This window comes from Accipiter gentilis, chromosome 12 (assembly GCF_929443795.1).
Source record: "Accipiter gentilis chromosome 12, bAccGen1.1, whole genome shotgun sequence".
Classification (NCBI taxonomy): Eukaryota; Metazoa; Chordata; class Aves; order Accipitriformes; family Accipitridae; genus Astur; species Astur gentilis.
The window spans coordinates 2,917,940-2,930,653 of record NC_064891.1 but is presented as its reverse complement, the minus strand read 5'-3'; the positions used below and the strand labels follow the sequence as shown (position 1 = coordinate 2,930,653).

Here is a 12,714-nt window from a genome sequence, read left to right as displayed (position 1 = left end):
CCCTGGAATGTTTGGCAGCATGCAGAGACCAGTTTTGGAAGAAGGGCAGGCTGGTGAGTTTGTGACCAGTTTCAAGAGCTCAGCTGCTCTGGATAATGGCCAGCCTCAGTTCAACCTGGCCAGCAAGCTCATAGCAAAGTGATGGGCTCATGAATCAAAGGGATTTCCTGTGGAGATAAGGATGGCTTCATCACTCTTCTTTTTGATGGTGGGACCCTCTCCAGCAGGAGCTTTAGTTTTGGACCTTCTGCTTCCAGTACAGAAACATGCTTGGCTGAACTTAGGTGGTGTGTACAGCCCACACAGCTGCTGGTTGTTTAGAGCTCACAGGCTGCCAAGCAGCACTACAGTTAGACACTTATGGACCCAAGCATGGAAACCTGCAGTAGGCTCAATACTTCACAACTAAGATCACTGAGTTACTTCTCCTAAGGTATTACCTGAGGCTCTGGGGACTCCAAGTGCGTAATAACACAACTGAAAATTAGGACAGGTCATGTCCTATTTTATTAAATATGGTTGTGGTATGAACACTGAGACAGTGTCTCCCCCTCTGCATTCCTGCCAAGTGACTGCAGACACAAACAACAGACTGTTTTGGGGGTGGGGGGAAGGTGAGGAAAAACAATCATTTCAATATTACAAGCCAGGTATCCATCCCTGAGAGGGATGGACTCCTCAGGTAGCTTGCTAACCACCTTTCAAAGAAGGAATGAGACAGTAAATAGCATGACAACATGGGGAGATGGTTCTTGGTGGAGCCCATAGGAATGGGAGTATTACCTTAATGCAGAAGTGGGGAGTTGGAAACAATTACAGGCTGTTAGCTTTTAGTCAAAAGGAATGTTCTTTTAGCTAGGATAAATATCTCATCTTAAATATGAATTTTATGACCACAGTGTAAAATGCAAGGAAAGGGCACTTCCAGAAAATAAACCTCTATTGACTCAGTGACATGTACTCCCCCAGTAATTTCTGTTCCCTAGAGTGGAGAGCCACAAGAATCACTTCAATAGTCACTATCCTGTCTCTGTATTACATCCACAAAGCTCAGATGATATGACAGTAAACACAGCTTTTTAATTAACAAATTTCTTTCATTTCAAAAGGTACCCTCCAAAGGACTCCAAGAGGAATTACTGAAACACACTTCTATGCCACTGTTTGACATTTTTGTGAGTAGCATGAACGAGAAGCAAAATTGAATCCTACTACTACAGATAGATGTAAATGGGCAGCAGAACAAGAGAAAAAATAGTTATCTGGAATACATAGTAAGGGAAGAAAGGGAGGAAAAAAAGTCTTCAAAAGGGCTCACTGCAAATACAACAACTCTTCCTCCACTGGAAGCCATTAGAAAATATTAGAAAAACCTGCAAGCTTTTCAAGGAGAACAGGGTTAGATCCATGTTCAGTGCATTGCAAAGTCCCAGAATTTTATTCACAAGCAGACATCATCCTGGGAAACAACCACGTCTGGATAAACAACATTATCACACATTCTGAAAACACTAATTGAAGCTTTTTAGCATGGTGGCAGCATAAGCCTCACATACACACACAGAAAACAAGTGAGAGCAGTAAAAGGGAGTTTCCTCTTACAAGCACAGACCTGGGCAGCAGGAAGGAGATAACTCCACCCCTCTGAAGTCATCCAGCATTTTTATACATCCTTCAAAAGGTTCCAAGACCCCCTGCCTATTTTCATGTCGTGATGTTACTCTCAACCACAACCAAGTCACTCTGCAGGCCACAGTAAGCATTTCTGAAGTCCAGAGGGGGCTCTCCAGAGGCTGCCTGGAGGGGACAATCAGTCTTGTGTCACAGCCTCCCCCAGGAGCAGCAGCAGCAGCTCACTTCCAGAGCTGGGCAGAGGTCTGCCACTTTCAGCTGCCCTCACAGGCTAGGCAGAATCAAACCATAAGGCAACAAAACCAAGAGGCCTCAGCTGGACAGGGCAGTGTGAAGAGATGCAGCTGCAGGACTCCCAGTTCCAGGCATTTGTCCCATTCTCTCCCTCAAACAACTGCTGGCAGCCTTCTCCACATCATCTTTACCTTTAACAGCTCAGGACCCTATGCCCCACACATATATCCTCACTTCCTACCAGACATGGCTTTATTCATAGGTCCACAACTAACAGAATATGAAAGATGATCTTTGATATACCTTTCTATACAGAAGGTGTAAGGTCATCTTTATCCCATGCAGGGGAGGTGGGGGTAAAAGAGGCGGCCTTGGTTCTTCTTATTCCTATTTGCAAAGGAGAACTAAGAAATTCAGTTCCCATCGCTGCAAGCCAAAGCAGACCCACACAAAGCAGCATGTTGGATGGGACCCTCCACCAGTTTACTGCTACGACTGCTGTGGCTGTTCACCATGCGCTAAGAGCAGCTGTTCCTTACTTCACAACACACCCCTCCCACCTGCCCCAACCAGCAGAAACCCCATTGCAGGCACAGCCAGTAGTGCTGGTGTCAGTAGAGAAATATGGTTTCTCAAGGATGGTCACAGGCTCCTCAGAGAGCAGCACTGCAGAACCTTTTTCATAATAACTGCAAGTTGGTGTCACATCTTGGTAACAGTCCCTTAATTTAAAGGGTAGAAGGGCACTTGGGATCAAACCCAAAGAACTTTTTATTTCTATTTCCAAATCTCAGGCTGTCCCTCTTCTAGAGCCCTAGCAGAAGGCAGGATTACCTAGTTTCTAGAAGTCTACACTTCAGCATTCAGGATTCATGAACTCTATTTCCAGCTCTGATCCTTCTACTTGCTGTGAAGCCTCCATTTTCATTATCATCTTATGCTTGCTTTATTTTATGGGCAAAGAGCAGGCTAGCACAAAGATGCTTCTCAGTATACATCTTTAACAGCACTCGGAATAGTAGTGAACTTCTGGGGCCTCTGCACTAAAGCCACACAGCTAATCAGGGGACTTGCAGGACAAACTATCCTCATCGGGTCAGGTGGAATATTCACTAGGCTTGGCTTCCTTTTACTAAGCATCTCATTAATTCAAGGGCCTAGGTTTACAAGTCCTCAGAAGATGAACAGTGGTTGTGCACAGAGACTACTTAAGCACTTCTGATAATCCCAACCTCTTTTAGTAATCATGTGGAAACCACTTTTAGGAAAAGCAAGAGAGGCCAGATTCAAGGTCAACTCCTCTAATCCAGCATCACAGACATCCAGCATCCCACATCTATCACCTCATGTTTGAAAGAAAGAGACAAGAGACACACCAACAGAAAAAAGGAATAGTGGAATCAGTCAGGTCAGATTTACACATACTACATGGGAAACTGGGTATTTTGTACACATCTCATCTCTGTCATGCAATAATAAGGTATGCTACAGAAGCCCCAAGTCCTACAGGGGGTAGCCTGCAGTTTGAGGAATGATGGTGTCTTACTGCTCTAATTACACACAGAGGGATTTTTATTTTATTAAAGAACAGAAATACCTGTATCTTTACCACATGTCAAAACCAAGAAGTTAATGGAAAGTGATTTGGAAGGCCAACATTCAAAAGAAAGCCCATAAGAAAGGCTACAGGATTTCTCAGAATAACAATACACAATTAAACCACTCCCTCACCCTGGAAAGGAGAGGCATTAGCAGCTTGTGGTTCTGCACACACAGGTTCTGCCTGTTAGAACACAATGAAGAAAACATAGTCTGAGTCTGGGGAACACAAGGCTACAGTGACCTTCTAGATTAAGAAAGCACAGAGGGGAGAAGGCACAAGTCAGCAAGGTATTTCCAAGAGGGGAAAACAAAGTTTATAAACTCTCTTGGCCAAAAGTAAGTTGTTCTCCACAACTATACTCAGTACAGATCTATTCTCTTTGAGGTAAATGATAAAATTCCCAATAACTGAACAAGAGTAGACATAAGGATGCAGTACAATTGGAAAGACAAAGCAGAAGACACTTGTGACTCACAGCCCTCTCTTCCCATTTATAAAAAGGCAACATAATGCCAAATAAGAAAATCTGCCCTGAGACCATCTGCACTTGTCTGTTTTGATACATTTCCCAGACAAGCTATGCAGACCTGTCTCCCCACCCATGCTGCTCAGCTTTAGCTTTCCAGAGCCAGCAAATATTATTCAGCTATTACACATGATCTTCAGCTGTTAGCTGCTCCAGCTCCTGAGCAATCAACACAAAGCAGCTTCCATGATCAAGCCCCAAGACAGTTTGAAGTGCATATAAAAAACTGACTTACCTGGCTTGCTTCCTTCACAGTCGTGCCCCAGTTGGCCTTTGGTGTTCAAGCCACAGGTATACACTTCCCCATCTTCCAACAGGAACACAGAGTGGTTTCCTCCACATGCCACCTCCTTGACATTTCTGTCATGAATGAATCCATACACTTGTGGCTCAGGAATGATGACCTGGAGGTTGCTACCTATCCCAGGTTGTCCAAAAGACGAGTATCCCCAGCATAGCATTTTCTCTCTTTTCAGCAAGTCATGTATCCTTCCTGGGCAAGAGAAACAGGGGAAGGAGTGCAAGTGAAGCAAGTACTCACCAAGTGATCCTACAGAGATAAGCTGCTCAGAGCAGGAGGTGGAAACAACCAAAAAAGGCATTTCCTGCATGACTGTCAGGCTTGTGGACTGATGGTAAAGAGATTTCCACCATTACACAGACAAAGAGGAACTGAGATAGCTCAGGTACCGAGTCAGCACCTTTGTGCCTTGGCCATCTCCATCTTTAACGTGGTAGAAGCATTCTGAAAACCAGCAGACCTGAGTTTTTATTTCAGCAAGACCACCAGACCACCCTGCTTTGAAAACCAAACTCTGCCAACCAACTGTAATGCCCTTTTTTTAAGAATAATGGGTCCAAACCTGAACTTTTACAGTTATAGTGTCATATTTGGGACTACTGCTTAAAGAAATCTTTAAAAATTATCTCAAAGGTGGTCAAACTAGTTCTGAACAGACTGGCATAGGTATTTGCGGTGTACTGGCCAATGCAGAACAGTATTATTTCTGATAAATCCAGATTAAGAAGTATTTCGCTCAACTGAACACATTCTTACAACCCAAGTACATGCACATACACATGCACGCATCCCTAAACTGCAGCAAGAATTTCCCCAAGACACAGCAGTTCACATGGAACAGCATACTGACAGCTTGGCCCAACAGCAATGGGCAGATAACATTGATGCAACTCGCCAGCAGTCAGGTGTTATCTTTTGTGCTGTGCTCAGTGAAAGTCAAGGATTTCAGAGAGTGGGGTAACATGGGAAGGGGAAAAAAACCACAGCAATATCAGAGGCCCAAGGAATTACTCAGCCTGAACTCAATAATGACAACAGGATGCTAACACACAAAAGCTGGGGGGATGGAAGCTGGTCTCATTCCAGAAGAAGCATGTGAAAGATTTTAGTAACGCTCCCTTGTCACTCCTAATCTCAACAGGTTTGGGTTATTTGTTAAACATGCTATACTAGTAAGACATTGAGAACTCCTGTGCTTGAACCAGAAACCAATTAAAGCTTTTTTTTTGTCAAGGGAAGAGGAAAGAAGAGAAGAAAATGAAAGATCCAAGACATCAAGTCTTATGACTCACCATGCCAAGTTTTAAGCCAAGGCAATTTACAGCAGCAGCACTTACTACCTCAGCACAGCACTGAAAAGCAAAAGGTAACCCTTGAAGCACCAGAGATTCCGCAAGGAAACAAGATTCCTTCTCCCACTCTGAGCAGATAGGAAACACATTCATTCAGTTTGTTTCCAAAGCCTGGTGCTAATTCAAGCTCTAGGTATTAGCAATAAAGCCTTTCCTAATCTAAGCCCTACGCAACAGGTGTTCATCTCATACCCCACTATCCTTGCCTGTCAGCTGTGGTCACACAATCAGGTGTGGTCCCTTCCACTGAGGCAGGGCTGAGCTGGATGGGGGAGGGAGAGGATTGGATTTTCCAGTTGTAGCTCACCAGTGGTGCAATTTCCTACCACAAACTGTTTACTACGATCTCTTATTAGTGGCTCTAAAGCATGCTATGAATCCCATTTACCTCTAACAGCCTTTGCTCCTTTATAGCATAACTCAGTTCACTCACATCCACACGTATGCTTATCACTGGCCAGCTCCAAAGCACCCAGAGGAAAAAGCAGGTTACAAGGCTCTGTCCAGTTGTTAAATCAGTCACTGGGTATACTCTGTACTTGACCGCCCTCAGCACAAAAGCCCCATGGAAGATGCCCTCTACACTAGCTACACTATTTCCTATGCTAAGAATAGGAATGCCGTGGGACACAGTAAAATTGAAGTGTGTGCATGTGCTTTAAATGACACAACTGCTATATTTAGTGAACTTCGTGTTCTGTCTCGAAAAAAACCAGCATAAGCAACACCCTGAAGGTGGCAACGCTAAGGCAGGGGATCATTTCAAACCTGACATCTGAAACAGCAGAAATCTGGGACTGCCATTTCTCTCAGCCTGGGGAATTACCTTGTTACAAAGATATAAGCAGCACAATAGCAGCAAACCTGAAGATCCAAAGATCACATTCCCTGCTAGCATAAGTGGATGTTGCCTCTCAGCTGAAAAGATTTCCCTAGTATACAACTTGAACTACAATGACATTGTACAACATGAGCTAAATATTAATTTGGGATATCTTTCTAAAACAGTTCCTGAACAGTCCGCTCCCCATAGACTACAGTCATCTTTCCTAGTGCTAATTTAATTTAAAATGCTAAAAATACTTTAATTACTTTCCTTGTGTTCATATTCCACACAAGAAGTTGCTGTAATGGGCAGGGGGATGCAAAGTGATTGGTAAGAGATGGTTTTTCCTCCAGGTAAGGCACTATTTAAAACAAGAAGAGTTCAGACTCCCAGTAACTCACATGCACACTAGGGTGATATTACAGAAGAGTTCAACCCTCATCCATGCTAGTGGCCAGATTTTCTGAAGCACCCTGAAGTTTAACAAACCCTATGACTGACAATGAGCCCATGCCAGACCATTTAGAAAATCTGGTCTCAACTAGATTTCTGGTTAGTCTTTTTAAAGCACCTCCCTTGAATCCCACCTCCCATCCTCCAAACATTTTGCTGAGAAATCCCTGTGCAGCCCTATTCCAAGGGGACAGAACAGCACTTCCCACTCAAGAGTGAAAAGCAACATAGCCACTTTCCATCTGAGCGTACAGGCACAGCTAAACATAGATTCCAATGGCCTGGTGAGCCACATTTTTAAATTACTTATTTTGAAGACATAGCACATTTTTTTAAACCACAACTGGTTTGATGTTTGGTTCCCACCCCCACCCCGAAAAGCTGCTGCAAGTCTTAATACATCACATGTACAAGTAGGAGCTGTGTCCTGAAACATAACAAGGCTTCAAATGACAATTTCATGCTCCGTTTCCAATCTGGTTAAGGCAGTTACTCTTCTCTGACATTAGTGGAGGAATTAGAAATGCATGTTATACTGCAAACTACCTCTACAAGCTGCATACCCTCCTTATACTAAAACAATTATATAAAAAGTTTCTAGTGTGGGCAGGCACTAACACAGACATGTAACTGCACATACACACACACATATATAAAAAATATAGATATGGTTTATATTCACTTAACTGAAATTTAAAAGGTGACTAGTTATTCCTAGCACTCAGCTAAATACGCCTTAAAAAAGTCAAATTTTTATCTTCAGAGGACAAACCCTTAGGGAAGGTGTTTTTCTTTAAATGCATCAGTTAGGGCATTAAAGTTCCCAGCCCCTTTTAAAAATTGGATTGCAAAAAGCGCAAGAGCTGCAGTACCCAACCACATCACTTATTCCTGTTCTTCGCACAGCCAGCTTGGTATTCACGTTTTAGAGATAAGAACAGATGCAATGCAGTAAAGATGGTCATTTGCAGAGACTCCCCATACATAACAAAAAAAAAACAAAAAAAACCAGGGAAGGATATAACACAACATCCTCAAACCCTGACATTCCAGGAATAATTCAACATCAAATCAGCAAAGGATGTATACAGCACAGCTAGAGACAGGAAAGCCTTACACTGTGGGGCATATTTTGAAGAAAACTATTGTGGGTAGAAGATCCACCCTCTGCTACAATAAGGCTCAGCTGACATACTAAGTACATATCCTTTGGTGAGAAGACAATCCCTGTGGTTTGGTAAAATAATAATGCTACATGTAAGATCATACCAGGATGTGTTTTATATTGCCTTTTTTTTTTCTTTTCTTTCTTTTTAATAACTATCATGACATACACAGTCTCTTCACACAATCACGCAAACATATTCTAAAGCCATAGCTGCGACCACAACTGCACCCTTTCTGAGAAAGTTAGGTAAGTAGATATTGTGCTTGCAACAAGCAACACTCAAGGCTGAATGCTCTCTAAACAAAGAGATGTGGCAACTGGCAGGGCATGAATAAACAAGTTTTTTCCTTGCCTGTTGTTTGTGAGATTTCAGCTAGCTAATGTGCTTCTTTTACGAGCATTGCCCAATAATGAATTTACTGCTTCTTTCTGACTCTAAGCCTCCAAGCCCACTTTCTTCATTCTGCCTTCATTTTGCTCCAACTCAGTGTCCAACGTAGACCAGGCTATAGAGCAAGAGAATGCAAGGCGTAACAGTGAATGAGTTAAAAGCAGAAACAAAGCATTTCCATTGTATAACCACATGCCCGCAGCAAGAGGTGCCGCCACCGAAAACATTCTAAAAAAAAAAAAAGAAACCCCCAAAAAATCCCCAAAATCAATAAAATTAAACAAGACCCACACCATCCCCATTTTACAATCCCAGCAAGAACACCTCCCTGCCTTCACCCCAGGCCCAGGCTTCTCGGCTTCCACACTTCCCACCCGCAGACCGGCGCTTCCCGCGGGGCCCGGCGGTCACACCGACCCCCGGCGTCAGGGACCGACAGCAGCGGCCTCGGGCACCCGCTGCCCGCCCCTTCGCGCCGGCACCCCACGGCAGCTAACCCGCTGCCCGCAGCCAGCCGCGCCGGGTGATTCAGCAGCAGCAGCAGCAGCAGCGCCGACCGGCTCCTGCCGCAGCCCCGCCGCCGCCGCCGCCGCCCCCGGCTCCCCGCACCGGCCCGGGGAGGCCCCGCCCGGGGACGCGCGTCCTGCGCTGGGGAGGGCGGCGAGCGGAGCGGAGCGGCGGCGGGGCTCCGCGCACGCTCGCGCTGCCGCTGCTGCCTTCAGCCCCGTCTCCCTACACACGCCGTTTCGGTACCAGGACCGGCGGCAACCCTACCGGCGGCCCCGACGGGGAGCTGGGCTCTCCTTCCCCCGGCGCGGCGCATCGCCGCGCCGGGCCGGGCCGGGCCAGGCCAGGCCAGGCCCGGCCCGTCCCCAGCGCGACGGGTCCGGTCTCAGGGCTGGCGCGGCCCAGCGGAGCTCTGACCGCGCCGAGCAGGGGACCCGGGGCGAGCAGCTGCCGTCGACCCCCAACCCCCTTTCCCCGGCGGCCAACACCGCCGCTGCCGCCCGCCGCTCACCTGTCGCCGGCCCCGCCGCTGCCGCCACGGCAACGAGGAAGTCCAGCCCCCTGATACTGCCGCCGCCGGCGGGAGTGACGGCGCAGGGCGGCCAATGGGAAGTGCGGGGTGGGGCGGGCGCTCCTGTCAGTCGGTGGGTCGCCGCCGGCGGCCGGTGGCGTGGCTTCCCTTGTCCTGCGTGTTATCCGTGTTGTGCGTTACCCACCGCCGGCCTCGGCGCTTTCCCCGGGCCTGTGGGGCGGGCGCGGGGGGGCACGTACCGCCCGAACAGCCCGCGGCACCGGCCGGCGGCGGGCCGGGCCCGAGGCAGCGTGAGGGGCGGCTTCAGGCTGGCGTCGCCCGCCCTGGGCGGCTGCCGTGGCTCGCTCAGGCCGGGCCGGGCCCGGCTCCCGATGATGAGGGTTTGCCTGGCCGGCCTGGCGGAGCAGCGGTGAGGAGGGAACCCGCCGGCTCCCCGTCCCGCCCCCCCCCCACCCCCCGCCCGGCCTGCGGGCGTCTGGCGGCGACTGTAGCCTGCTCTGGGGATGGGGGGGGGACGGGACGGCGCTTCCTCGGGGACGCTGTGCTGCCGTTTCTGCCTCGTCCCCCAGGAAGGCGTGTGCAGGGAATCTCCTTTCCCTGAAGCCGGGGCGCTGCTCGGGGTCAGAGCTCTTTGGGGGTCATCCGGCATGCCCGCCTTCCCGCTGGTGGTGAAATGCCACGGGAGCTGAGGCAAAGCGAGCGCTGTGGATAACCAGCTCACGCCGCAAACTGCGGCCGAGGGTTGTGACTGCAGAGATTTGGCAGGCCTTGCAGGCAAAGCAGATCAGTGGCTGCACTGAAGACAATAGAAATCCATGGACAAAGTTAAGCATATGCAAATAGTTTAGAATTTAAGCTATTCTAAATGCAGGTCTCAAGGGAAAGCCAGCTTTCCACTGTATCAAATGACTCTTGGTTTTGTTAAGCATGAAATAGCACTTACTAACAACAACGGTCCGCTCCTTTCCCCTCTCCTTTTTTTTCATTTGCATTTTGCATGGCCTTTAGGCACCCCATGGGCTTGTTTGCTTAGGAACTCAAGTGTTTTGTATAAAGTTTCAACCTTAGGAAAATATTTGTGGTCAAAGGATACATCCCTGGTGGTAGAGAGAAGGAGGGGGAAAAAGAGGCCGATGAGCAAGCAGTTAACGTAACTCCCAAGTACTCATTTTCTGATTTTAACGCCATCCATTAGAAGAAGACTGCACGCCACAAGAGCAATGCACAAGCTGGATCCCTCGCAGACCATCAAAATGACAGTCAATATTTCAGCAAACCACACAGAGATGTTTGCGAGGGCTTAGGGTGGGGGGAAGATTCTGGTCCCTAAAGCAAGTCCAGTGCCCACAGTATTCACCTCCCTTACGTTATATCTGTGGCAGTTTGCAGTGTTTGCATACTTAGCATGCAGCGTGTCACGTATCAGCTAAAAATTCACCTGTATTTGCATGGATCATGCATGTTCAGTGTAAAAAGAGCTACTCTAGTGTAAAATTACACCTGTGGCGTAATAGCTTTTAGTTAACCAGTGCTACAAGCAGCTTCTAGAATAACTAAAAGCGTACAGGAAAAAATATTTCCTTTGGTTTTGTTTTATTTATTTCATCATCTGAAGACCTTTGCAAAACAGTCAGTGTTTCTCTTTACACTCAGTTTCCTCTGTTTGTTTCTGATTGAGTAATCAAGGAGAGGAAGGTAGACACAAAGCGAAAAAAGGAAGTAGATGAGGGAGCAAAGCCTGCAATTTGCCTGAGGGAGCCAGGAGTCTCTTGCTTAAACCAAATTCTAACTGGCTACATTTCAGCTTCGTGGAGAACTTTCAGGGCTGCTGCTTCATAAAGGATAAAATTTTAAATAAAGACAGCGAAATAAACCCATTTTGTCCCTGCACTCCACTGTGCACAGCTCCATCTGGAGGCCACTACCACTGCGGATTTCTTCATAAAAGCTCACGTTTCATCCCACCGTGGGTCTTCCTCACCTGGGGGTGGTCAGGCTGGAGTCCACATCTCCCTGCTGGCTAAGGGCTGCCCTAGGCAGGCTCATGGCGAGGTTGGACCTTCACCAGAAGAACATGTAGCTCCTTGATGGGTTAGGTCATCCAGAGATCAGGTCTGAAGATATCCAGAGATGCCAAAATCTGCAGCTCATCCTGATTTCCAAAGCACCACCTCTCTTCTCCCCCAAGCAGCCGAACAGCAGTCCAGTGTCAAGAACCACATGGGCGAGCATATGGCAAGGTCTCTGGAATGTTGTGGTAATACAAGTTATTATTCAGTAGAGTTATCTCCACAAAGGAAGACAGGGCAGCAGCTTTCACCTGCCCTGTGAACCTTCTTCCAGTAGGTGCTTTCCTCCAGAGTCCTTCCCCCAGTGCTATCGGTAGCCTTCCGCTCCAATGGGCCACGGCACAGACCTTTTACCGGGGCTGTGCAGAGGTAGTGATGCTTTATGCCTAGTCAGTCCTGCCTGTTGTCAGAGCTTTTCACCGATATGACAACCTGAGGAGGGGAGGAAAGCTAGCCACCGAGCATGCCACTGCAGGGAAACCGCTGCATGGGCCACAAGTCTACGCCCCAGGCATCTGGGCCAGAAAGCTCTTGTGGGTAGGAAAAATCCTTCTATGTGGCCATTGATGTCTCTGTGTTGCTCTGGAAGCAATGAACTCTTCTGTATTTTTTCTTTTTTGGCCATTCCCGTGTTAGGGAAGAGCTGCTCAGAGGGGCTTAGTTGGGGATTAGCCAGCCAAGGCGAGGTCCCGCTACCTCCCATGGAAGCGGTATTTCTGCAAGGTGTCCTCTCTGCAGCAAATCCAGCATGAAGCTCACCCTAACACGCTTCACCAGGCTACCTCCTTCACTTCTCACAGCTTACAAGCTGCCTGGGTGTCCCGGTTGTCCCAGATCCACCCTGGTTGCATCAGCTGCTCTGCCAGGCTCTTGTGCTTCTCTACAGGTGACATTCAGATCAAATGAGTGGTCAAAAAAAGATTCCTGCCACAGTTTCAGTATACTTTTGCTGCTTGTGTAAAGCCTTTCAAACTCATAGCTGAGTGCAAGGCTCACTCACATTGTATTCCTCTGCATATTTTATAACGAGCACTGCTTGAGAAAATGTAGACACAGCTTAGTGCTCAAATTCATTTCAGAAAATGACAGAGGAGCACTCTGCTCCCTCTGAAGGTCTTTC

At 47.6% G+C, this 12,714-nt stretch overlaps 1 protein-coding gene across 7 annotated transcripts in view; it reads right to left on the bottom strand.

Moving 5' to 3' along the window:
• Nucleotides 1-9,604, bottom strand: part of HERC3 (HECT and RLD domain containing E3 ubiquitin protein ligase 3) — a 50,147-nt gene extending 40,543 nt beyond the window's left edge. For 2 of the 7 annotated variants that reach the window (XM_049815107.1, XM_049815109.1), the window contains exons 1-2: nt 5,589-8,719; nt 4,231-4,488 (exon numbers count right to left, since the gene is read on the bottom strand). In XM_049815107.1, the coding sequence (XP_049671064.1) occupies nt 4,231-4,456 (226 nt within the window). In that variant the 5' untranslated portion in view covers nt 4,457-4,488; nt 5,589-8,719. Of the gene's footprint in view, nt 1-4,230; nt 4,489-5,588; nt 8,721-8,860; nt 8,883-9,504 lie in introns of those variants that run through there. The other 5 variants (XM_049815104.1, XM_049815101.1, XM_049815105.1 and 2 more) reach the window with 5 other exon arrangements.
• Between the last annotated feature and the right edge of the window lie 3,110 nt (nt 9,605-12,714).